This window comes from Bubalus bubalis, chromosome 16 (assembly GCF_019923935.1).
Source record: "Bubalus bubalis isolate 160015118507 breed Murrah chromosome 16, NDDB_SH_1, whole genome shotgun sequence".
Taxonomy (NCBI): Eukaryota; Metazoa; Chordata; class Mammalia; order Artiodactyla; family Bovidae; genus Bubalus; species Bubalus bubalis.
The window spans coordinates 46,785,844-46,812,943 of NC_059172.1; the positions used below are offsets into that span (position 1 = coordinate 46,785,844).

The 27,100-nt window shown below is 39.6% G+C and overlaps 1 protein-coding gene across 3 annotated transcripts in view; it reads left to right on the forward strand.

Moving 5' to 3' along the window:
* Window positions 1-27,100, forward strand: part of SPON1 (spondin 1) — a 363,430-nt gene that overhangs the window by 173,782 nt on the left and 162,548 nt on the right. For all 3 annotated transcript variants that reach the window (XM_044929565.2, XM_044929564.2, XM_006054443.4), the window contains 2 exons: window positions 5,005-5,078; window positions 10,627-10,749. In XM_044929565.2, the coding sequence (XP_044785500.1) occupies window positions 5,005-5,078; window positions 10,627-10,749 (197 nt within the window). The remainder of the gene's footprint in view (window positions 1-5,004; window positions 5,079-10,626; window positions 10,750-27,100) is intronic.

Genomic DNA, 27,100 nt, shown 5'->3' on the forward strand with positions numbered 1-27,100 from the left:
GAACACGGACCCCAAGCCTTTTCAGTACTAGGCAGAAAACCTCCAACTTAGCCAATTCCAACTTCACTCCAGCAGGCCAGTTCCCCAACAGCAAATGAAGAAACTCTTCAGACAGAAAAAGAACCGAGCACCGAGCATTCAGGATGGCATTTCTGGAAAGGTTCCACTTTAGGTTTAAAGGAAAACTTTGGAAATGATTAGTAAGTTATTTGGAACCTCAATATTTTAAAGTTTGAGACGCTAACATACTGAGAAATTTAATTTAGATTTCCTTAACATGCTCTTTCATGATAAGAGAGCATTCAGTATATCAGTATATAAATGCTATGCAACAGGACTGCCAAATTGCAACACAGAATGGGAGAAGTTTGTCATTTTGAAATGCTAAGGGAATTCTTACCAACGGCATTCTCATCTTGTGAAGCTATTATTTTTCTGAACTATAATATGATTTATAAATCTCTGCTGAGTTTTATACTTCTGATGGGAACAGGCTTGAAATGAAATGTATTTTCTCAGAATATAAAACTCTCCCAGGAGTTGACCAAATGAGGAATAAAAAGAAACATCTCCTGCAACCAAGTTTTCCAATGTCTTGGTCTCTGCTGGCATATCTGTGGGTGAATGTTGGCCTTCAGAATTCTGAACTCAGCTAGACTCTCTTCTCACTCCCCACACTTTCTTCCTGGGTGACGTCAGCCACTCTAAAAGCTTTGACCCTGACTTCTGCCCCAGTGATTCCCATATCCATCCTCCTCACCCTCCTCACATCTTTCCTGAGTTACACGTCCCTGTGTCTACCCACTGAGACCTTCATCATGCCCTTCATCAAGCTCTTTCCTTTCCAAACATCCTTCCTTCTATTTGAATCCCAGGGCTGCAACAGTACTAGCATCTATAGAGATAAGTAAGATACAGTTCCTGCCCCTGGGAAGCTTATACTAGCACAGGAAATAGAAAAGTGAACAGGCAATTATAACAGGTCAGTAAGTGCTGGGGTAGGATTAGCCCAAGGGGTTTTAGCTCTCATAGGAAGAGCTTGCAGACCAGACATCATTCTAAGTTACATCTTGGTTGAGTATGTTAGGTAATTGAGGGGTGTGTGTGTGTGGTTTATATTGAAGAATTGTGAGGATGAACAGAGGAGTCTCATGGACAGGGGACCAGAATGTGAGATCATGAAGACGGATTTGGGATATGGTTTGGGTAGGGTGCTCAGGAGGCACTGGACAGAGATATAAGGCTAGACTACCAGGGCCTGATCAGAACAAGCCTTGTATCCCTCGTTGGATCTGCACAGAGTTTGAAATCCAAAGTGCATGGTCCAGAGGGTTGGCTCAGTTTGGGAATAGGGATGTATGCTTGCATTTTTATGGAGAGCTTCATGTTATCATGACCCAGGCTCCATGGAGACCCACCGAAGTCTCAGATCTCCACTGTGTGCACCATGAGATCCTAAAATACATCCCCCCCAAATCAATCTGAGGTTACGTTTTATAAGAGTACTTTCCTCAGAGTGCAGTTATACTCTTTATTCGTAATCATCTTTAATCCTTATAAGCACTCTGAGTCTCAGACAGACCGTGGGCTTTGGCAGTAGATGAAAGACTTCAAAACCTTGAACATGTTACCTAACCTCCCTGCATCTCAGTCATCCTCACCCATAAGATTAGGATGAAAGTAGCACAAACCCTCATCTTAATCCCTCTTAAAATAAGAGCATTTTGATAAGTTTGCTAAACTTGACCTAAACTGATATGAAACTGTTTATAGATTTTATTTACTCTCTTAGAATGAATACTCAAATATTTTGCTGCAGAAGATGGATGTGTTTGGTCATGGGGTTGTTAACGGTCTACTGCCATCTTCACTTTCTAATAGCTGAAAAACTCTGAACTCAGGAACACATCTAGCCCGAGTGTTTTGATAAAGAATTTGAGGGCCTGTAATGCATTGGAGAAGGAAATGGCAACCCACTCCAGTGTTCTTGCCTGGAGAATCCCAGGGACAGGGGAGCCTTGTGGGCTTCCGTCTATGGGGTCGCACAGAGTCAGACACGACTGAAGCGACTTGGCAGCAGCAGCAGCAGCAGCAGTATATGTAAAGCATAAGATAATGCACATGAAGGACTTCCCTAGCACAATGAATGGCACAAAACAAGGGCTCAGAAGTTACAGCTGTTATCAAAAAGAGGGCCACCTTGACTTTATAAAACAAGGCTTGAAAGAAACAGAAATAGCTTAAAGAAAATATATTTTTCTATTTCTGGCCCCTCAACTATTTATAATGATAGTTTTGGAAAACCTGTGAGTGATGTAATTTTTCTAAGCATCATTTTTTCTGACATTAAATCATGTTGTTGTTGTTGCTCAGTCATCTCCAGCTCTTTTGTGATCCCGTGGTCTGTAGCCTGCCAGGCTCCTCTGTCCATGGGATTTCCCAGGCAAGAACACTAGAATGGATTGCCATTTCTGTCTCCAGGGGTTCTTCCTGACTAAGGAATCGAACCTGTGTCTCCTGCATTGCAGGTGGATTCTTTACCACTGAGCCACCAGGGAAACCTCACCTTTAAATCATAGGGAGGAAGACAATTCAGAGTGTCTGTTACAGACTCTCGCAGAGACAGGTGATGGGAGATTCTGGGAGAGGAAATAGCACAGATAAGGGAGTGTGGAGTGAAAGAAATGTTCAGAGAAGGAGGGATAAACTTGTCACAGTCTGGCACCCAGGGAGCGTGGCATAAAATGCCAACAAATAAAGCTAGGAGGTGTTTGGGGGAAGTTTTTTATGAAAAGCCTTGAATACCATGGTAGGTTAATATTTTATCCTGTAGATCAGGTGTTTTCAAATCATTTTATCAAGAGAATTTTATTGAAACGAAATTTTATTTGCATGGGAGCTCTGTATACTGCAACCCCACACAAATCCGTTTTTACTTTTTGGCTCAAATGCTCTTTTAAAAGGGCAAACCGGATCATCTCACTCCTCAGGGCAAATTCCTCAAAGACTTCTCATCAAGCTTGGAGTAAAATGCCATCTCCCTGCACGGCTCTGGGTGATTTGGCCCTGCCCACCTTCCCAGCTCATCTCACACCTCCCTGGCTCACCAACGAGCCACAGCCCTCCCCACATCAAGGATCTTACAAAGGATGCCCTCATCTTTGCTCCTCCATCCCACTTGTCTAATTAGCTTATACTCATTGAAATCTAAGCGCAGCCACCTTTTCTGGGAGGAGCCTGTCCTGGCTTGGTCAGGATCCCCCGTGTTACACTCTCTCATACCCTGTGGACGTCTCCATTCATTACGTGAGGATTTGTTTGTTTGATACTTTCTTGCCACTATTCTGCCAACTCTGAGAATGGGAAGTGGCCCCATATGTCTTGTTTATGACAGTGTCCCTGTCCAGTGCCTGTTTGCTAAGCACACCTCCAGAAATTATCTGCTATATGCTGGCCAAAAGCAAGTCATTTTTCAACCTCAAAATATTCTTTCCAAATTCTAACTGTTGAAAATACACCAGCAGATACAACAGGAAGACAAATGGGAGAGGAGGCAGCTTTGGGTTTAAATGAGTTAGGTTAAGTTGAAATGGTTGCAGCAGGAATGTGGGGCCTGGGATATTTCCCACTAGGCCTACTCCTTGCCCGCCACAGGGCTCCCTGAGGCCTTCTCAATGTGGTAGGATGCTCCAGCTAACAGAAGCCTTTTTTTTTCTTTTTTTTTTTTTTTGTACTTTGGGGTGAATGTTCTCCAGAATGTTCTCTTGGCCTGAAGAAACTTTCTGCTTCATGGTCAACAGAATGGATAAATATTCACAGTAGCTTTCTGTCAACAGGAAGTATATTTCATTCATTTATTTCAACATCTCTTCTCTCTTGGGGTGGGACAGACTGTAAAAGACATCAGTAGGCTGGCCTCAATTTTATTCTTTTGTGTAAGACTGGGGATAGAGTAGATATTTCTTTGGAAAGCCATTTGGCATAGGCCCAGACCATTGAGAAAACTGACTCTGTGCTCAGCAGATCCATGCATACATGGGCCCTTCCTGGGTTTGAAATCATGTGACATGAGGCAGCTTGTGTGACTTTCCCTGGTTCAGTGTGGTCAGCTGTGATGGAGTCAAGAGCTCCCTTTATCTGTTAAATAGGGCAAATCAAAGTGAAAATTGCCTTTTGATTGAGTAGCATGGCTGAGGAAAATCAATAGAAATGGCCCGAGATCCACGGGCACTGTCTCAGTGTTGTGCTGTAGACTTTTCAAATTGCTGGAATGCTGGGTTTCAGGGCTCTTCAAGGGCAGCTGAAAATCAACAGTTGAGTGGGTAAAAGGAGACATAGTATGTCTGTGCGATCCTAGATTAAAGAGAAAATATATGCTGGCCAAATCAAGTCATTTTTCAACCTCAGAATATCTTTCCAAATTCTAAGATACTGTGTTTGAGTTTGACATGTTTAAGAGAGATGTAACAGCTGAAGTTGTCTTTGTTCAGAATGTAAGAGACAGTTTCGTCTAGACTTTCAGGAAAGATATAGAATGACATTTTCAGAACAAATCAAAATATATTTTTAAGGTTTTTCCCCCCTTCAGGAAGAGAATTTGACATGCTTCCCTGATTTGAATTTGGTTGATCTATAAATGGCCTCAATAGTTTTATATAAAACTAGAGTAAATGAACCATTGAGAAAAGTTACTGAAAATGCTGTTAGTTCACTTTCCTACCTTAACAATAATATGAGTACCAACAACATCACCACAATAACTAATATTTATTGAGTGGTTTCTAAGTGTATGCTGAACTCTTGACATAAGAGCTCTTACCTTAGTTCTCATAGCAATCCTAGGAGGTAGCTATTATTATTAATACCAGTTTTCCATTGCAGAAACCAAGCCACATGGAGTTGAGGGCATGCCCCCAAAGCCGCACGGCTGTAGGTGGACCAGCGGAAATCTGACGTCCCCCAGACTTGCCCTCCTCACCATGTGTGTGTCTTTTTTCCCCACAGGGCTAGCATCGTACAGAAACGCATCATTTATTTTCAAGATGAAGGCTCTCTGACCAAGAAACTTTGTGAACAAGGTAAGAAGGTCTGGATGTGTGGACTGGAGAGGACCAGATAAATGGAAGTTGGCTCAATCAGTCTAAGCATTCAGCCGCAGGAATTAAGGCAGTTGGGTTTTCTGAGTTCTTCTGGGTTCTGCTTCCTCACGTAGTTCCAATTTTTAACCTAGCTGTGTGCTGTGGATAATTGGATCTGCCTTAAACTCTAATTACTCAGCTTGATTCTCTGGGTAGGAGATAATATACCTTATATTGGTGTCATCGTCTCGTTATTTTTGTGAAACAGTGATTATTCTGAAGAGATTCCTTGGAATAATTCACAGGACTTAATTAAGGAACACACAATTGTGTACCTCTAAAAAGTCTGTAATGGTTTTCTGGAATAATCACTAGCAGGAACTTGTGGGGCACCCAGGCAGGATGAGCGGATTTTCTCTAGGAACAGGAATGCCAAGGGGGCTTTGATTTTGACCCTCACCTCATCTAGGGATCTGGTCCTTGGATGTGCAGGCATCCTTAGCACACAGGCATGCACGCAATCAGTGGTGACCTTCAGTCCTCCATGACACTGGAATGTATAGTACCTACCATGCCTCCTAGTACATAGTAAATATACATATATGTACATGTGTGTATATATACATGTACATACACATATATATGCTCGTACATACACATGCATACAATTATTTATTATATATGTGTGTATGTTAGCTATTGTTATCAACATCCCAGGGCTTATTTATTAATCTACCACGAAAAATTAAGATTTTAAACATCTAAATGTGTTAGAAGTCATTAAAGAACTAAATAAAAGTGGAAAAAGTGCTGAAATTGTACATCTTCATGCTCTCTTTTCTATTAATTTGTGCAGACTTTTTATTTACCTTTAGAGCAATTCACGGTTTGAGAAGAAATCAGTCTATCATGGTTTGAGAAGAAATCATTGTATTTCTAGCAAATCATAAGCTACTAAGAAAAAGAGAAATTGGTAAATGTCCTCTAGGAAAATAATAATAGCAAATTTACTTGTGCTTGTTGTATGCCAGGCACCATTCTAAGTACTTCACATGCCTTAATCCTGTCGTCAGCACAACAATCCTATGTGGATTCCATCATCCCTATTTTACAGATGAGAAGCCTGAGCCATGAAAAGTTTAAATAGCTTACTCAGCATCAGACAGCTCATGGGGAGGTCACAGTTTGAACCTAGAAGCCAGTGCCCTAACCATTGCATTTCTATCAAAGTGCTATCTCCCAGTTCAGTAGCTTGGGTTGTTGCTTTGGGTAGATCAAAACCTAGGTCTCCCTATGGGTGAGCTGGGGCAGAAAATAGGTCGTATGTGGAGGACTGCTTGGAGAGCATGGAAGGAGCTAAAGGGGAAGAGTTGGCTGCCCTGTATCAGGTCATGCCTGTCAAAGGGGCGAGAGAGCTGAACCTGTGGGCCAGTGCCCCGGGCAGCTTCCAGGTGGGCATCACTATGCATGGATATTGGGGTTTTCCTTCCCTGTGTTTCATAGTCCACAGATTTGCTTAACCTTCACCCAAACCCAGAACATCTCAGCTCTTGAGGCTCTTGGTTTCTAATGGACAATCCAGTCCCTGCCCGGCTTGCATGTGATGACATCCAGGTCCCAGCACATAGAGCTGTAGCTATTCTAGCTCACCTCTTGGTTGGCTAATCATGGCCACTGTGGTGCAGTTTTGTTAGTTTGACTTTCACAGGACAGCCTTATTTCCCAGATTTGAGGATTCCTAGAATACACTGCATTGTCAGCCTCGTGTATTGATAGCAACTAACAGCTGAAGTGCGCTTTCCAAAGCCTCAGTCCTGATGTTGTGAAAGCCTTGTCTAAACTATGAATATGCTAACATTGGGCAGATAAGCATCAATGAAAAGGCACGGCAAATCTCTACTGGTTACCACTTCTGAAGCAGAGAGCCTACCAAAATGACTATGCATAAGTCTGTATAAAAAGACCTCTTTTCCACAGCAACTTTGTGGACAAAAAATGACCCAGGAAGACCTGGGCTGTAGGATCGTGAGTTGCAGTTGTAGATGATTCCTGGAGACAGCAGACTCATGAGGAAATCCATCAGTTAGCAAAGCAGATCCCACATAGAAAGTCTCTAAGATACAACCATAGAGCAAAGGGATTCTCTCTAACTCTTTCATTAAAGTATTCACACTTTTGTTGAGTCAAATCAAATCTATCAGGGAAAGAGAGAAACTAGTGTCTGTTTTTTTCCCCCCAGTTAAAGCTATTAATCCATTTTTTAATTTAAAAAAATTAATCCATTTTTTTTAATTGTAAGTAACTTAATGTTTCATGCCTCTTTTGAAAAATAACTACCATTGCTTTTAATCTGTGCAATTCTTAGATTAATCCATAGGGGAAATCTAAGAATTGCACAGATTAAAAACAATGGTAGTTATTTTTCAAAAGAGGCATGAAACATTAAGTTACTTACAATTAAAAGCAGAAACATAAAATATTCCAAAAGGTGACCTATAATAAACAAATGCACACATATGCTCACTTTAAGACCATGTCACAGACAAGGGAGAAAGAGGAAAAGGTGAAGGGAAAAGCAGAGATGAGAAAAAATGTAGATAGAGAAGGGATAATCAGCAAAGGAAGAGAAACAAAAATAAGACCAGAGAGACTTGCCTGGTGGTCCAGTTAAGACTGCATGCTGCCAGTGCTAGAGGTTCCCAGGTTCCCTCCCTGGTCAGGGGACAAGATCCTATGTGCCTCAAACAAGACCCAGTGCAGCCCTCCCCAAACCCCTCTCGCCCCCACCAAAAAAAGAATAAGATAAGAGTAGAAAAGGAAGCTGGTATTAAGAGTAGAAATGAGGGGGGCAATATAGCTTGAAAGATGCTACAGGGTTTCAAGTTACCAACTTCAAGTTACCAAGGGTATTAGGCAGGCCCTCGGAGAAGGCAATGGCACCCCACTCCAGTACTCTTGCCTGGAAAATCCCTTGGACAGAGGAGTCTGGTAGACTACAGTCCATGGGGTCGCTAAGAGTCAGACACGGCTGAGCAACTTCACTTTCACTTTTCACTTTCATGCATTGGAGAAGGCAATGGCAACCCACTCCAGTGTTCTTGCCTGGAGAATCCCAGGGACAGCAGAGCCTGGGGGGCTGCCATCTCTGGGGTCACACAGAGTCGGACACGACTGAAATGACTTAGCATAGCATAGCATGAGGTTAGGAGAAGAGGGGTAAGTTAACGCTTGCTATCACTGCCCTTTGAAAACCTGATTCATTTTCAGTGGGCTTTTCCTCAGTAGGAAACAGCATGTCTGTTTTTATTTTCAAACTTAAAAATTTATTTTTTCAATGGAAGCTTCTTTTTCTTTGGAATTCCAAAGTGTTTATTGTAAGTGCTTTCCCTTGAACCCCTGGATGTATCTTTAAGTTCACTGCTTATATCAGAAAGCCCTTTCGATAAGGTGGAGCTACCAGTTTGCGTTATTTTGGTTCTTTGAGAGATTATTGCTGCTTCATTTAACAGTGCCTAGTAGTTACAACTGAAACCCCAGCATGTATCTCTTAGCTCTGAATCCCTTTTTCAAAACTAATTTAGTCTTTTTAAAACATAGGTGATCATAATGGAAATGTGAAAAGGAAAAACCTTTAGGAGTTACTCATTTATGCCAACTTTTCTGAAATATAGTCAATAGCGCTTGTCCCTTAAGTATCAAAGTGGCTCACATAGCAATCAGACCTGGACTTGGTGTACAAAGGGAAGTGGGAAGCTTGCTTCTAACACATACAGTGCTCTTGCCTCTTCCTAGTGTACAAAAAGTAGCCAAACAGTGATTTCTATTTGGGGTGGTTTCAGATCTCTTCTTTAGGGCTATTTAGAGATCATGGAGCTCTGCAGATAAGTATTTTTTTTAATGCACCATTCTTTGTTTGCAAAAGCTAAATGAGAAACACACAGATTTCTCCCACTGGTGTTTATGCAAACCTATCCAGCAGAAGGTCTTTCCTGCAGTGATACGGTATACAGGTTCAGAGTGAGCATGGGCTGTAGATTCAAAAAAGACCTGGGTTCCAGTTCTGCCTGCACCACCCATCAACTCAGTGACTTTGGGCTGGTTAACTAATGTGCGTTAGTTTTATGATCTATAAAATGGGCTTAACCAAAGTCCTGATGTCCTAGGATTGCCGGGATTAAATGAGACAGTATATGGAAAGGAATCAACACATACGAGGACGCTCTGCGATGCGGTGATTATTACAGTATCCCATACTTTTGTCTCCATCCTCGAACCCAGAATTCTCTTCTTTCACCTATTGCTGATTTTGCGTATTCACACCAAAAGAACTCAGTGAATTCCATAAGGAAGACTTGTAAAATGCTCTTCCTAACTCTCAAAAAGATTTTTAAACTCTCTTTTGCTGCTCTTTATATAATAGTTAAGATTAAATGTCCAACTTGCAAAAAAAGAGGGAGGGAGAACATTCATGTTAATATCTCCTGAGGAACCAAAGGCAAAGCAGCTGAAGCAAGTTGCATCTGTAGACATTGTTTTCGTCTTGCAGGAAGCAGAACAGACTAAAAGCAACAATGCGCAGTTAGGGATGTGGGCCTGACAATCAGAAATACTGAATTTATTCATGTAATCTCTTTTTTTCCACTTATCAGCTATTCACAGCTAAAAGTGGGGGCGGAGAGGGAATCTCAAGTTTTTCCCAGCTGTTTCTATGCTCAGAAGTAAACCTGAACTTATGAACATATTTCCAAATGCCCAACCCTCCCAGTGAAGTCTCTGAAAGCTTGATAAGAAGTGATATGACTACATATGCATAATTTTTTAGAAATAATTTTCAGCATTCCTTATGTCTCTCTGCTTGTTCTCATTGCTCTCCTTCAAAGCTTTTCCTTCTTATCCTGGCAGTTTGGCCCCAGAGAATATTCCTTAGGAAACACACACACACATGCATATTCCTCTTGAAATCTGGTGGAGAAATCCTATTGTGGGAGGGATGGGAAAGGAGATTTGGATCCAGAAAGGATAACAATAAACTTTACCAAGATAGCCTCCATCCCAAATATTCTATGTTATTGGTCCCATAGGTCTCCTCACATTATTAGAGCAAAAGTTCTGATTTATTTTTAATTTGGAAAATATAGTGATCATCCTTAGAGTTAAATAAAATCTGTTATAGCTGGACCTGATTCTGAATTATTAATCAGTAAAAACTGCACTTTGATTCCCAGGTGAATCAGTGTTAAAGCATCTGCCTGCCAATGCAGGAGATGCACGTTCAATCCCTGGTTCAGGAAGATCCTCTAGAGAAGGAACTAGCAACCCACTCCTGTATTCTTGCTGGGAAAATCCCATGGACAGAGAAGCCTGGCGGACTACAGTTCATGGGGTCACAGAGTTGGATATGACCGAGTAGTGACTGAGCACACACACACACAAACTGCATTTCACATTCTTTTCCCAAGCATTAAGGACAGGATGAGACCAAGATGTCACTGCCTTATAAATGACTCACAGTTGCTTCCTAATTTTGTGACTTTCTGGACTCTTTCAGATTCCACATTTGATGGGGTGACTGACAAACCAATCTTAGACTGCTGCGCCTGTGGAACTGCTAAGTACAGGCTCACATTTTATGGGAACTGGTCTGAGAAGACACACCCAAAGGATTACCCTCGTGAGTAGAACAGCTATTTTATGGGCTGGGGGAGAGGGTCTTACAAAGTTCTGTCTTATTGTGGGGTACACAAGCTGATGCTGCTTACTCATTCATGAAACACATTCCAAATAAGTGAATTCATTGAGACAGGCAGATATCACAGTGGTAGGCATTCAGCTTCTTTGCATAGCAGTATTCTAAGTGTTTTCTTATCTGTGATTTAAAAAAATCCTGAGGTCATGCTGCTTATCTTCAAGCCAGATACTTGATCACCTCAGTTCTCTTAAAGTGACTGTATTCATACAACTGGCCTATTTGTGCTGGAAGAGCTGGCGAAACAAACCTTGACTTCATAAACCAAGGTCAACAAATATTCAACATCCTCAACCAGAGTGTGCATCAGGTGATATATCAGATACCACCTTAGAATCCTTATGGCACCATGCTCCAGGTAGCCAATACCAATCCATGAGAGTTGTCAGGCAACCCCAAACATGTTGTTTTAGAGTAGACACTTAACCAGGACCCTACCAACTCCCTTTTATCAAACAATTGTCTCATCAAATGCCTAACATGTGTCAAATACTGTGCTAAACTTTAGATATATTTATAATAGTGAATAAAACAAGACACAACCCTTCTTTAATGGGGAGAGAGACATTAATTAACCACACAAATGATATGAAAATTATAACCATGAATAATGAACTTATTATGTGGTGAGCATTCTCATGTATGTGTCATTTCATCATCAAAATAACTTGCTTTTGTGGATGAATTTACTGGAGATCACAGAGACATCATGATTTACTCCTAGTCCATGTAAGTACAATCATCCCTCGGTACTCAAGAGAGACTGGTTCCAAGAACCCCATGGATATAAAAATCCATGAATGCTCAGTCCCTTCAATAAAATGACATGTGCAGATCCTCCCATATACTTTAAATCATCTCTAGATTACTTACAATACCTGATACAATGTAAACAGTTGTAAATACATTGTAAATGCTGAGTCAATAGCTATTGTGTGGCAAGTTCAAGTTTTGTTTTTTTAAGACTTTCTGGAATTTTTTTCCCAAATGTTTATGACCCATGGTTGGTTGAATCAGCAGTTGTAGAATCCTCAGAATAAATGGTTAATGGTAGTGGATCCAAGATGCAGAAGAGTTTTGTCAGGCTCCTTGTCCTGCCTTCTGTTTGGATTGCCTTTGAGACGCAGTGTCCCCCATTCTCTCTGTGGGTGGCAGGATGTCCGTGTGTGGTACTGAGCATGCTTTTTCTGCTCATTGTGTGTTTCGTTCTTGTTCACTTCACTCTGGGGTTGCCACAGCTGGGAAAGAACAGGGACGCTGCAGAAAGGGACTAAAAAGGGGGATTTAGGTCAGCCTCAAAGGAAGGGGCGGAGGCAAAGGGTACATGATTAGGACTTAAGAAGACCGAGTCCAGACCAGAACCTCCACGGTCCCCAAACAGCCCACCCAGAGGGGACTCCAACATTTCTTGGCAGATCAAGAGCCTTATTGTTTAATTTTACCCACATGTAATCAAGGCTTGCGATCTTAGAAGCTTCATACTAGTTCATTCTTCTGACTCTTGATCTGATTCAGCTGGTGTGAGAGACCTGTGTGAACAATCCTGGACTCTGCCTGAGGGGAAAAAAACCACTCAACAAGTATGATGGAAAAAATTTCCTCTAGTGTCTCCCATCCACTAACCCAGAGGAAATAAAATGTTAGAGGCTCATTACCCATCTTTTGTAATCCTATGGCACTTCTTGCCCTTTTCTATTCTGACACTGCTTATTTCCCAGAATTTTTTTAAAAGGGTACAAACCATTGTTTCTGGGTCTTTGGGCCAAATCAAGTACAAATCTACACAGAATTTCTGTGGAGTTTTGTTGGGAGTTTCTTAATACATGTATAAGCAGACATGTGTTCCAGATCCCTGAGGATACTTCCATAGTCAGAGGTCAGAGTGTGTCCTCATTTTTGATTGGAAGAAAATGTGGTCACTATGTTCAGAAAAGCATTTATCACATCATACCATAATTATTTCTTCAGGAGCTTTTCTCCTCCACCGCACTGAGAAGTCCTCCAGGACAAGAGCCACAGCACGCCCATCTTTCATTCTTAGTGCCTGCAAGCGCCTTTGGCCTTCCCAGTCCTGGGTACTGTAGGTGGACTCAGAGTGGCATGCACCATGACCCGGGAGGCAGATTTGTAGCCCACATTAGTCATGGTGGTCAGTACTGAGCAGGGAAAGAGCCAGACCTTCCCTGGAGGGAAAGGCGTGAACTTGGACACTAAGGGCACTGGAGCAAATTAGAGAGGTGCCCTTGAGAATAACTGGGTCTAACTGGGAACTTGAGACTTCAATATGCACAGAAGTGATTTCTGCCAGTCTTAAGTCATAGATGACTTTCATTTTACCCCTCCAGGGACGATTCTGTCTTCATAACTAACCCTGGCTGTTAAGCCCAATTTAGTCATGACACTTTTCAGCAATATTGCAAACTGATACATGACAAGTTCTCCTCTTTTCATTAATTACTCATCCCAAATTCCACTTTCTCTGCAAGCATCTCAGAGCAGTAGTTCTCAAGCTTTTTAATTTCAGGGTGTCTTATGCAGGCTTAAAAATTATTGAGAACTTCAACATGCTTTTGTTTAGATGGATTGTGTCTCAATATTCACAACCTCAAAAATTAAAACAGATATTTTTAAATATCACTTATTAGTTAATTTTAAAAAGTAACATATAATGAATTAACAATGATTAGCTTATTACATGTCAACATATTTTATGAAAATAGCTGTATTGTCCAAACAAAAGAAATTTAGTGAAAAAGATGTTATTGTTTTACATTTTTGCAAGTCTCTTTAATACCTGGTTTAATGGAAGACACCTGGATCCTCATATTGGCCTCTGCATTTAACCTGTTGTGTCATATCTTTTTTTTTTTTTTTTTGGCTTAAGTATATGAAGAAAATTCTGTCTCACACAGATATGTAATTGGAAATGAGAAGCATATTTAAATAACCTTTTCAGATAATTACATATAATCTTATTTGATGCTACACTCAAACTCTGCAAATGGTAGTTTCTTAAAGGAGAATTACAATGTGGAATGAGAAACCACATCAGTGAACTTGTACTCTGTTACATTAAAATGTGTTGCTTTCCCTTGTACTTTCAATGAATCTTTCACAAATGAATGATTTTGTAACATCATCTATTGGTCATTTGAAAAATATTGGTTTACTGAGTTTTGCAGATAATCCAGATACTGAAACATTTCTTTATGCCACATCAAAAATCACATTTGTTAAGATCATTTCCAATCTCATCAGTAAAGTGTTAATGTATTGGAAAGCTATCAAATTCATGGCAGTGGATACAAGCTTCCCAAGATCCCAAGCTTTGCTTGAAACCTCAGATTTTATCATTGGCAACGAATACTGTCAGGTCTTTCTTGAAGTGACAGGCTCATTTCATTTTTTAAGAAAATGTATGCCAAATTCTCAAGTCTGAATAACCATAATTCGTCATTCATTCTTTCAAGTAAAAATGATGTTTTATGACAATGAAAATGTCCAACTTGCACCTCAAGCAATTGTACAAGTGCTTTTATTTAATATATAGCAAAAGGCTTCATGTGTTTTTCCCAATTAGTCATGCAGAATAATAAAAACATGTGTACTTAAAGGTAGAGAGTTAATAACATTAATAATGTATATTGTTTCATCAAGGCTATTCCTTAGTGAAACTGACTTTTGGGGTTGTTGTTTAGGGCTAGTCCCTGGTGGTAAGGAATACATTTATGATTAATATAGTTCAAGGCCACTGCCTTCACCCTCACTGACTGCCAGGAGTTTTACTTGCAATTGCTTTTGCCACATCAGTGTTAATGTTGACACACGGCAAAAAGAAAATTTTGTCTAAGTATTATTATGAAAGTAGTTTTCACCTCGTAGACCCCTCTGAAAGGGCTGGAGGTCGGGGGTGGTCTCAGGGGTCTGTAATCGTGCTTGAGAATGTCTGCAATAGGATTAGATAGCAGCCTAAGAGGGCTGTCCTTCAGTTGTCCTTGGGAACTTGTCCACTGTGGCTTTCAGCCAGCTGTTGTGGTGGGCCGCATCTGCAGGTAGCTCTTCTCAATCATTATTCAAAATGGTTTGTTCCAAATGCTGTTTCTGGGGGTTCCCTCTCTTGGAGGACAGAGTATTCTCTGTATCTATGATGCCTCTGTCTCATAGAGGAACTAAGCCTGAGATGAGGAAGGCAGGAAGATGGTATAAATGATCTCTGGCATTCCCTCCGAATGCAATGCCATAGATCACTGCTGGCCATCTGGAAATAGTAAAATCCTTTTTTTTTAATTCATTCAATCATTAGTTAATTTATTTGGCTGACTGAAATCTTTTTAAAACACTCCTAAGTGGGTAGTTTCTAGAAATCCATTTGAAACCTGGATCATGCAAGTTTTACCTTCTAATTTTATTAGTGGGGAAAAAAATCCAAACACACACACACACAAAATTAAGGGCTCAAATCACATAGCCAGGGAGAGAGTTCAGAACTGAAATCAAAGCTCAGATCTTCTGATTCTCTTTTGCCTTCCTCTGGGGCTATCACAAGGCAGTCTTCTCTCCTCTGCAGTAAAATTACATATCTCATTCACAAAGCATCTTTTAATAAGGCCCTGCTATACCACCATGGTCTCAACTGCTACCAAATAACCAAATTCTGAACAGCTTGGTCCCACCGTACAAAGACCTGGGGCGCAGAGATCCTAGTTTAGAAGTCAGAGCTCTGGATTCAGTGTTAGGAAAAGGGCATGCCCCCAGTGTCTGTCCTCGGTACTGCCAGTCTGCAGTGCTCCAGGAGCATTTGTTCTTTACAGGAACCTGGTGAATAGGCAGCATTACCGTGTAAGGATGTCTCAGGGGCTGGAGATATGCCCACTCTTCACCAGGGAATTGGGAGTTGCCTAACAGGTGCTGAGTCTCTTTGTTTTCTTGCTCTGAGCACAGTATCTGGGTTTTTGACAAATGCTTCTACCCTACAGAGACTCTGTAATTTCCCTTGATAATGTCAACAGTATAACTTCCCTCACTTTTGATGTAACATTGATTTTAATACTGTTTGACAAATATATGTTGACAAAAGGAACATTTTTTCCAAGAGCCAATTTTTTTTCATATGGCAACAGATTGTCTAGAATATAAACATGGCCACTGGAATACTCTATGGAATCAAAGTTAATTTCAGCATGAAACTCAGCCATCTTTTCCATTGGTCACTTAATTTTTACAAATTATTAATTCTTACATCCAGTCACATGAATCACCACCACTCTTAAACTTGGCAACTTCTTTCATTTCTTCATATAGTCACCTGTATGCAGATTTCTACATCACATTTGAACACATCATGTCCTACTCTTCGCATTTGATTTGGTTTCCATAGTCATAATTTATAACAGCTTGTTCTAAGTCACTTATCCAGCTGTTCTTTTATTGAACATTTTAAGTGATGTTAGGTCTTTTGCTAATATAGAAAGTTCTACAATAAAATACTTTCTTCTTCAACTCTTCCTTCGTTCTTCCACCTTTCTTTGAATTATTTCCTTGAAATAATTTCCAAAGAGTAAGACTGCTGGATTAAAGGATATAGACATTTTTTGGCTCTTCAAACTTTTTGCCAGATGCCTCTCCAAAACATTTGTATCAATTCACTATGTTAACAGTAATGAATAAATATATCTGTTTCTCCCAGCCTCTTCAGCATCCAGTATCACTTTCTCCACTGGGTTTGGCCAATTAATGATTATAAAAGATTAATCTTATTTTAAACTGGCATTGATTTAATTACACATTTGAATTTTTTCATATTTATTATCCTTTGTCTTTAAAGTCAGCCACTGGTGACTGGGGTGTTGGCAGAAATCAAGCTTGATTTTGCTTATTACCTTCCCAGGGCCGCGGTCATTATCTGGTACATTGAAAGCCTCTCGGTAAATAGTGCTGATGAATGGATGAATGATGAGTAGCAGTTATGAAATGAGCAAGGAAGAAAGGGGAGGGAGATGAACAATGAAAAATCACTGATGAGGTTGTGGCAGGAGAGAGGAGGGGTACTTTATATTGTTGCTGAGGGGTGAGCACATTGAAAGGGGCAGGAGGTGTAAGGGAAGACGGGTAAGGAAGATACTGCAAGGATGACGGTAGCTTGGGGTAAGGCAGTGGATGTGGTGATGGAGAGAATGAATAGGTTTGAGTTCCCTTTTAGAAGGAGACTCTGCCATGGATTAGATGTGGAGAAGTGGGAGGGAGAAGCATCAGAACTCACAAGCCAGTCTCTTGCTTGGAGATGGAGGTAACTCTTTCATCTTAAAATATTCCTCAATATTGTCTTTCCATTTTTATAAATGATTGTGAAATCATTTTTATCAAGTTCTGTAAAGGATCCTGTCAGAATTTTAAGTGGGATTGTATTAAATCATCAAATTACTTTGGGAAGAATTGTCAGCTTTATGACATTTAGCTTGCAGAGTTCCTTCCCATTTAAAAATAAGACTATTTGTGGATTTCCTTAGCCCAGTGCCTGTAGCAACAATGAGCCCAATGTGGACCACAGCCCCCTTCTCTTTATCTAACTTCAGAAATAATTCAACATTCAGTAAACAATAATTCTACTTCCCATCATCACTGGGAAATCTCTTTCTGAGCTGAGTAACGGTGCCCATCAGAGCTTCCCAGCTGGGCCACCACCAGGCTGAGTCACGAACGGAGTATGTCACCAGGAAATAGAATTCGGTACCAAGCACATGTGTCATGATACGCTGTTTCAGTAAAGAAGGAGCAGAGAGAATAGATGAAATAGCTTTTTTTCTCTCTTCTCCTCCCTTTCCTCCATCTCTTTGGGGAGTCTTACAGCAACAACTCACTGGAGTATGCTTTGAGAGAAGAGAAGAAAAAACAATCTCATCTTCCCATAAACAAGCAGGTTGAATGCACATATTAATCTTTGATCTTTCCTCAAATTCCATAAAAATAACACTAGGTGAATATATATGTGTCCAAAAAGATAAGAGGGCCACACCATGCAAAAAATATCACTAAAATCTGGGAAAATAAAAGACCATAGACAAATGGCAACTGCCAAGCAGAACAGGGAAAGATGAATCCTAAGTATTGAGTTGGCCAAAACATTCATTCCGGTTTTTCCATAGCATCTTAACAGAAAAACTCAAATGAATGTTTTGGCCAACCCAGTACCTGCACAGCAGATAGTGCGGAAGGCCCAAGCCCAGTCATAGTACGGAACACAGGAGCAGAACCACATGTTCAGCACAATGAATGAAAAAGTGCTCAACACAACATCATGAAAGCTTAGAATAATTGGGATAGCGACAACCCTGAAGAGCAATGGGCATTCAGAGAAATGGGTAACAAAAGATCAGACCTCTTTAGAGCAACTCAAGAACTACACAGCAATAGAACACCATCAAACTGCAAGCTCGTGGTTATAAATTCTCAGGGGAAGAACTTTTGTTCAGCCCAGAGTCCTGGTTGGGATAGAGATCCCCTCTTGTCATCTCCATGTCCTAGTTGAGTTTCTTTCTGGATCACCTTTTTGTTGAAAGTTTTTTTTTTGTTTTGATAAGAGAGTATGTAATAGGTAATCTCTACTTTTCTATATTTACAGAGTTTTGTATTTTTTTAGTAACCTCATATATGTTTACTCTAGAAAGCTTTATTTTAGCTTAGTCCATCCCAGGTCCCAAGGGATATGTTCATTTATGGCACATGAGCATCTCTGGTCCATGCGAGGTCCCTCTGGCTTTATTTTGTTTCATCGCATCTATCCCACAGTTATTGTGATTACAGTCACATTAAAATTTTTTCTGCCATCTTATATTTTCTGAAATGACTTCTTTCTGCTCCCTGAGTCAAGTCTTTTGCTGATGGCTTAAAAGTTATTTGACTCATTTTTTGGTTCTTATGGTGGTTGCCTTTCATTTAAGACACATGCTTATGTCTATTTACCTCTATTGATTTCATAAACATTTTTATCTTTATATCTTCCCTGAACAAAAACAAGAACATTAGCATGCTTTCATTCCTTTGGTCTCTATGATCCCTGTACCCAAATACACACTTCAAACTCATTATTTTCTAGAAGTTTATTTCTGAATTATTACAGATATTTTCTTTTTTTACTGAAGTGAGTTGATTTACAATGTTATGTTACTTTCTGCTGTACAACCAAGTGTTTCAGTTATTCATATGTACATTCTGTTTTTACATTCTTTTCCATTAGAATTTATCACAGGCTTTTGAATATAGTTCTCCATGCTATATAGTAAGACCTTGTTTATCTGTTTCGTATACAAAAGCTTACATCTGCCAATCCATCCCTCCCTCAACTCCAGTCTGTTCTGTGATTCTTTTTCTTTTTCATAGACAGGTTCATTTGTGTCATACTTTAAATTCCACATATAAATAATATCATATGGATTTTTTCTTTAGTCATTGCTTTTTTATACAAACATAAACTTCACTAAAGTTTTGATTGCTGTGGCTTTTTAGTATTTTTCATATTGAGTATTTCTTACAAGTTTTTCCATAGCAGGTCTTTGCAAGGCAAACCCCCTAAAGTTTTTGATGTACCTGAGAATATTTTTATCATGCTCTCACATTTAAATAGCATATGGCTCAATCTGTGACCTAAGTTCAAAAACCTTTTCTTTCATACTGTAAAATACTGGATTCTTATATTCCACTGTTAAATCCAATGTCAACCTGATTTTTTATTTATCCACGTGATCTACTCTTTGTGCATTTCAATTTTTTTAAATGTAGCTTTGATAATCTTAATACTAAATTCCTTAATTTTCACTATGAACATGACTAAGTGTGGATTTTTTTTCTTTTTGAAAAATGTTTTACCATTCTATGAGTTCTTTACATATGACATCTTTCCTCTTCCTTTAATTCTGGGAGATTTATTTTTCTCCAAATATTGCCTCTCCTATTTTCTCACTTTCTGAGCCTCCAGTGACCAAGATGTTGTTACTTTGACTCATCCCCATGTCACCTAGGTTTTACTTTAAATTTCTCTCTCTTCATACTTTCTGCCACCTCGTGGGAGCATGTTTCTCACTCTCCTTCCCCACATCTCTTTCTTCAGTGCTAACCACCCTGCTTTTTATCCCTGTTACTGCTCTGCTTATTTTAATCATCATGTGGGAGTGGTTTTTGTAGACTTTTATTTTGAAGTAATTTCAAATTGATATAAAAGTTGCCAAGATGGTACACAGAACCCCTTATCTTTCACTCAGATTCTGTAATTGCCAACATTTTACATTTGCTTTATCATTCTCTCTCCATAAATATGTATACATTTTATGTCTTTCTAAACTTCTGAGAATAAGCGGCAGACAGCATGCTTGCCCCTTTACCTCTAAATACTTCTGTGTGTATTTCTTAAGAATAAGGACATTCTCTTACGAAATTAACAGTACATTTATCTTTAATATTGATAAAAATACTATTTTCTATTCTTCATATCTTGTTCAAAGTACACTAATTGTACTTCTAATGTTCTTTATGGCAGTACTATATGATATCAATATTATGCAAGACATAAAAATGAGCTAGAAATGTAATTTAAATGTTCTAGTATCTACATTAAAAAGTAAAAAGCAAGTGAAATTAATCTTAATAATAAATTGTATTTAAGTCAGTATAGCCAAAATAATATCATTCCGACATGTAAATAATATAAAAATTATTATCGAGATAGTTTACATTCTTCTTTCATACTAAAAACCAGTGTGTATTTTTTAATTATAGCACTTCTCAACTCAGACTAGCCTCATTTCAATTATTCAGTCGCTGCATGTGGCCAGTGGCGCCCACAGTGGACAGTACTGCTCTGTAGCAAAGGAAAAATATTAATACAACGTCTGGTCCTGGATTCGAGCCAGGATCACACATTGCATTTACCTGTCAGGTGTCTTTAGCCTCCTTTAATCTGGAACAGTTCCTTAGTCCTTTTAATTTTATGACAGTGACATTTTTTGAGTACCAGACAGTTCTTTTATAGACTCTCTCCATTTGGGGTTGTCTGATGTTTCCTCACAATTAGGTTCAGGTCATGCATCTTTGGCAGGGACACCAACAAATATTTGTTACAAATATCTGTTTAGCACCCAATTTACATTTGGTTCTTTTTCTTTACTTCTTGAATTTGCGTTCTATTACAATATTCCCACTATGCTTTTGAGGGTAGGTATTATGCTTACGTTAAATTTTTGGTCCAGCTGTTGCAGTTAGCTGCTTGGTGTTCATGTTGCTTTCACTTTTCCTAGTTGTACCCTTTGATATGTAGTTTTTGTGGCAGATGGTCTTATGTTTCTCTGGTGATTTAATCATTAGGCTTATTAGTATTTGATGGGAAAGGGCCAAATTCTAGGTGGTATCTCTTCAGATGTGTTTAAGGGAAAGAAAAAAAAAATGAGACCAGGGAAGAAGGATTAAGTCCCACATCACTGCTATCAATTCCTCCATTTGCTTGCATTCCACTAGGTAAGTTAGTAAGTAGTGAAGTCGCTCAGTTGTGTCCGACTCTTTGCGACCCCATGGACTGTAGCCTGCCAGGCTCCTCTGTCCGTGGGATTCTCCAGGCAAGAATACTGGGGTGGGTTGCCATTTCCTCCTCCAGGGGACCTTCCCAACCAGGGATTGAACCCGGGTCTCCCGCTTTGCAGGCAGACTCTACCACAGATCTTCATCTGGACACTCAACGAAAAGCAGAAATAGAAAGACAGGATCTCTTTATGTTCTAATTCCCAGCTCTGTGAATCTGGAGAGGGAGGGGATGGAGAAGCCTCCCTTCACCTCTTCTTCCCTTAAGAAGAGCTTTCTGCTGCCCTGAGAGTATTGTGACTGGGGACAGAAAGAGAGCTGGCATGGTGCTGCAAACATCTGGATTGTAAGACAAGTAACGGCCCTCTCTTGGCAATGTCAGAAGGGGTGGAATAAGAGAACTCCAACAGCACCCCCCTCTGCCCCGCCAATCCATCCCCCCACCAAGTCAGAGGAAGGAAGAGGACTCCTGGGTCAGGTCACCTCCCATGCCATTCCCACCTTCTGTCAGGACAGCCTTTGCTCTCTCCTTTGTTTCAGTGCTCTGTTAGTTCCCTGAATCTGTGCTTCCCTCTGTTTCTGAAGTTTCCCGGGGTTGAATTAAGAGGAAACCAGAAGGGAAAGAGACACGTGTACCCCAGTGTTCATCGCAGCACTGTTTATAATAGCCAGGACATGGAAGCAACCTAGATGTCCATCAGCAGATGAATGGATAAGAAAGCTGTGGTACATATACACAATGGAGTATTACTCAGCCATTAAAAAGAATACATTTGAATCAGTTCTAATGAGGTGGATGAAACTGAAGCCTATTATACAGAGTGAAGTAAGCCAGAAAGAAAAACACCAATACAGTATACTAACGCATATATATGGAATTTAGAAAGATGGTAACAATAATCCTGTGTACGAGACAGCAAAAGAGACACTGATGTATAGAACAGTCTTATGGACTCTGTGGGAGAGGGAGAGGGTGGGAAGATTTGGGAGAATGGCATTGAAACATGTAAAATATCATGTATGAAATGAGTTGCCAGTCCAGGTTCGATGCACGATACTGGATGCTTGGGGCTGGTGCACTGGGACGACCCAGAGGGATGGTATGGGGAGGGAGGAGGGAGGAGGGTTCAGGATGGGGAACACATGTATACCTGTGGCGGATTCATTTTGATATTTGGCAAAACTAATACAATTATGTAAAGTTTAAAAATAAAATAAAATTAAAATTAAAAAAAAAAAGAGGAATGAAGAGTATGTTTGCTAATCTGCCGTCTCATCAGGAACTAGTGATAAACTTCCAGACTCCGTTGTTGTTTTGTCGTTCATTTTAATTCTTGGCAACATCTATTCTTACTGCGATACTGTGGTAGATTTACCTATGTTTTTCAGATTCTTTATTCTATTACCTTATCATTTTCTTCTCCATTTTTTATATTCTGGTAATGGGGTATTGATACCTTGATTTTCAATTGTGTACTTGTAATTTCTCTTTGAATTTAACAGTCTTTGTTTTCTGTTTGTTGCTATCTTCTTTGGGCCCTACAAACATAATATCGTGACATCATAGGTCTCATTATTAACTCTGACTTCCACCGTCACATAGTTAACATAATTAGATTCCCTGAATAACCTTTGCCTTAAACCGTATCTGACATCCCACCTGCTTTTCCTTCACTTTAATTTATCTTTTTAGTGTCTTTTTAATTTATTTTTTTTTTTTACTTTTAGCCTTCCTAAATCTTTTTAAAAGTTTCCTGGTAAATCATTGCATTAATCCAATTGGAAGTGTTTTGTCGTTTAGGCCAAGAGAGGTGTTTGCTTCTTTGTTGGTTTGCTTCCCATATGATTGTTTAAATTTACAATTATTTTAGTCTTATTCAGTTTATGTTCTGCCATTCTAACTTTCTACCTCTCAGTTTTTTTATTTTATTTTTTAATTGAAAGATAATTGCTTTACAGAATTTTGTTGTTTTCTGCCAAATATCAACATGAATCAGCCATAGGCATACATATGTCCCCTCCCTCTTGAACCTCCCTCCCATCTCTCTCCCCATCCCACCCCTCTAGGTTGATACAGAGCCCCTGTTTGAGTTCCCTGAGTCATACAACAAATTCCCGTTGGCTGTCTATTTTACATATGGTAATGTAAGTTTCCATGTTATTCTCTCCATACATCTTGCCCTCAATTTTTACAAATAAATTTTTTTTAGATTTCTTTGGTGTTATATAGACAATGCATGTCCTTGGTTTTACTTTTGTTTATTTTTATTCCCTCTGGCAACAATCTTCTTTTCTATTCAATTAACTATCAACTTAATATAAACAACAAGATATTCTGTTTTATCACTACATCCATTTCTTAATAGAATAGTATATTTTTGATTCATTTTTATGGGAAACCTTTGCAGTTTTTTGTTTTTTTCAACTCCTTTCTCACTTGCATTTTCCATTTATTTAACTTCAGTTCAGTTCAGTTCAGTCGCTCAGTCGTGTCCGACTCTTTGCGACCCCGTGAATCGCAGCGCACCAGGCCTCCCTGTCCATCACCAACTCCCGGAGTTCACTCAGACTCACATCCATTGAGTCAGTGATGCCATCCAGCCATCTCATCCTCTGTCGTCCCCTTCTCCTCCTGCCCCCAATCCCTCCCAGCATCAGAGTCTTTTCCAATGAGTCAGCTCTTCGCATGAGGTGGCCAAAGTACTGGAGTTTTGGCTTTAGCATCATTCCTTCCAAAGAAATTTAACTTACTACTCATTTAACTTATTTATTTTAATTTATATTTATTTAAACAATTCTCCTAATTCCCAAATCCTATCACGAATATTTCTTCCTAATTATTGTTCTTATTTACTTATCTCTTCAATAGGTACTTACTAATTCAGGATTTCTTATATTTTTAACAGCATCATTTTTTTTTCATGTCTGTCTTCTAAGATCAGATATCTTTTGGAAGTAACTTTTAAAGCCAAAATTCTTCATTTGTTGGTGCTTAAACTCCTTAAGACTCAAAAGCCTATGGAGTCTTTGCCTTTGGACAACAACTTACTTGGATAAAAACCCAAAGTATACTGTTTTTTAAAGCTGTGGTTTACACATGGTTTTTCATTACAATGAATGAAACATACTTCATATTCACTTATGAATTCTATTCCTTTACATGAAATCTGTAATCCAGCTCCTTACAGAGTGTTTTCTTTTTTTCTTAGAGATAAAATATTTAATGATGCATGCTGATCTCATTTTTAAAGTGGGATCTGAAATAGGGCTGTATTTATACCTTCAACTATTTTATTTGTGGTAATATTTTTCTTCTAGCAGATTTTTTTTTAATCTTTGATTTTTTGTGGTTGTTATTGTTTTTTGTTGTTTGCTCATTCATTCCACAAATCTGTTCAGAGCATCTGTTGTATGTAGGCATATCCTCAGTTTACTCCTATTTCTTACCTTTCTCTAGGAACTCCTGTCTTTCCCAGAGTGCTCTGTTCTCTAAGTCCATCCTCCTCATCTTTTCGTATCCTTCACGCTCTGCATATTTTCTCCTAGTTCATTTTCTGTTTAGTTTGCAATAGCATTCAGTTCCACCTTTACCTATATATTATTGTTGACTTCTTCTCTCCTCTCCCTCCCATAATGAGCTTTCCTGAAATAAGTGTAATGTTCTCCCACATTTAAAAAATAGATTGCAACTGTTCTCTAAATCCTGTTTTGATTTTCATTTCATTTCATGGTTTACTGATTCCACAGCCCCTAATCCCACTTCCCCCTACATCCAGGTTCTTAATTCACATATCTCCTTTCATACTACTAAATATTCTTAATAGTTCAAAATCACTCCCCCCCCCCCTTTTGCTCATTTTTCCTTATGTTTCTTGTGTTTATTATGACTCTATCTGTGCTCAAATGTATCTGACTCTGTGAGACCCTTTGGACTGTGGCCCGCCAGGCTCCTTTGTCCATGGGATTTTCCAAGTAAGAATACTGGAGTGGGTTGCCATGTCCTCCTCCAGGGGATCTTCCTGACCCAGGGATCAAACCTGCATCTCTTATGTCTCCTGCATTGGCAGGTGGGTTCTTTACCACTAGCGCCACCTGGATGGACTTAAAATCAGAAGGTTCACAGCCTCTCATTCTGCCTCTTCCTGAAAGTTCACAAACTATATTTCTTGGGCATATCCTTTTGTAAATAAGACACACCTATATTGGGTTGACCATTCAAAATTATGTATTATATAAAGTATTGCTTTCTTTTTATCTGTCAAGGTAAAGTCCCATTACCACTGAAAGGATAAGTTAATTTATTGATAACTTGCTTGCTATTTATGCCTGCTGGATGGTGGTTTTTAAAGCACATGACTCCTGCATCTCATTCATGTAGCTTACATAGTCACCTGTTTTGAACTGATTTGAGCAGGAAGAGAGATTGGATTCATTGGCAAGTCATGGATCAATTATTATGTAAGCTCTAATGCTACCAGTTTCCCTGGCAAAATGGATGTGATTAACATTTAAGCTTGACACGAACCCATGCATTTTTCATTTAATATTTCCTTCAAACCTGTTTGCCAGTTCCTGTGTCATGATTCTAAGAAAAGCATACTTTGATAATAAAGATTTAATTTTCCCTTTGCATGAAAATATTCTGAACTCCATAAAGGTTTATGAAATTGTGGGAGAGTGGATAGACAAAGTTCATTAAACAACAGCATTATGTATGGTTACCCAGGAATTTGCACACAAAACCCTGCTAAAGCTAATGGCCTTTATGTACTTAAGTTTTCCGAACAACAAGAGTTGAAAAATATACCCACAAGAATTGTTTATGCCAAGAAAGGCCAACTATTTATAATCACAAGTGAAGTTTCTGCAAAGGTCTGTGCCAGGCACTACAGTCCTGGCACACATCCCTCCCAATTTGCAAGAAATCTACTGTTCGGGGCTAGAAGTAAAGCATGAATACAAAGAAATACTTGCAGCTTTTCCCTAGCCTCAGTTAAATTCAGAGTGAAAGCACAAACATATGAGGACAAAGGGTGTAGGACATCACACTGCCTTATTCGAGTGAAAAGGATTAGTATGGGTGGCCTGGCAGTAAAGCCAGTCATCTGTGATCAGGGTGGAGGCTAGTTATAATCCCTTTACTGTACCACCGAGTTGATTGATTAAATAAGTTATGAGTCAAATGCTCCCAGAACCTCTTGGAAACTTCCAGAGTCTGTGCATAATCATAGGGTCCTAATGACCTTCTGCTGGAAGGAGAACGTGTGTGGTACCTGCAGAGAACACTTAAAGAAAGGCCTGGGAGGAAGCTAACCTTTTTCACAACCACCAGCAAGAGTTTAATTAAACTCTCTCTAACATAATAAGCTTGGTTCAATTTAAGAGCAAAATGTGCCATGTGTTCCCTGCACATGGCGCTTCCCAGGGTCCTGCAGCTCAAGTGGAAAGAACAATGGCAAGCAGAAGGCTTTCTCTTCACATCTGGCTCCTTGAAATGGGGCTAAGGGGCTTTCTGGAGGGTGTTGCTGCCTGGGACCCTTAGTGTTTACAGATGTGAGTGGCTTTCAGTCATTGAATGCAAATTGCATTTGCTTTGTTGCACTTACCCTGGGAAAACCAAGAGGAAGAGGAGGAATAATGTTCCTTTATCCGCCCACCCACATTGAGATGCAGGGCACAGTCTTTGCGGGTTATTGGGTCCCTAAGCAACCTT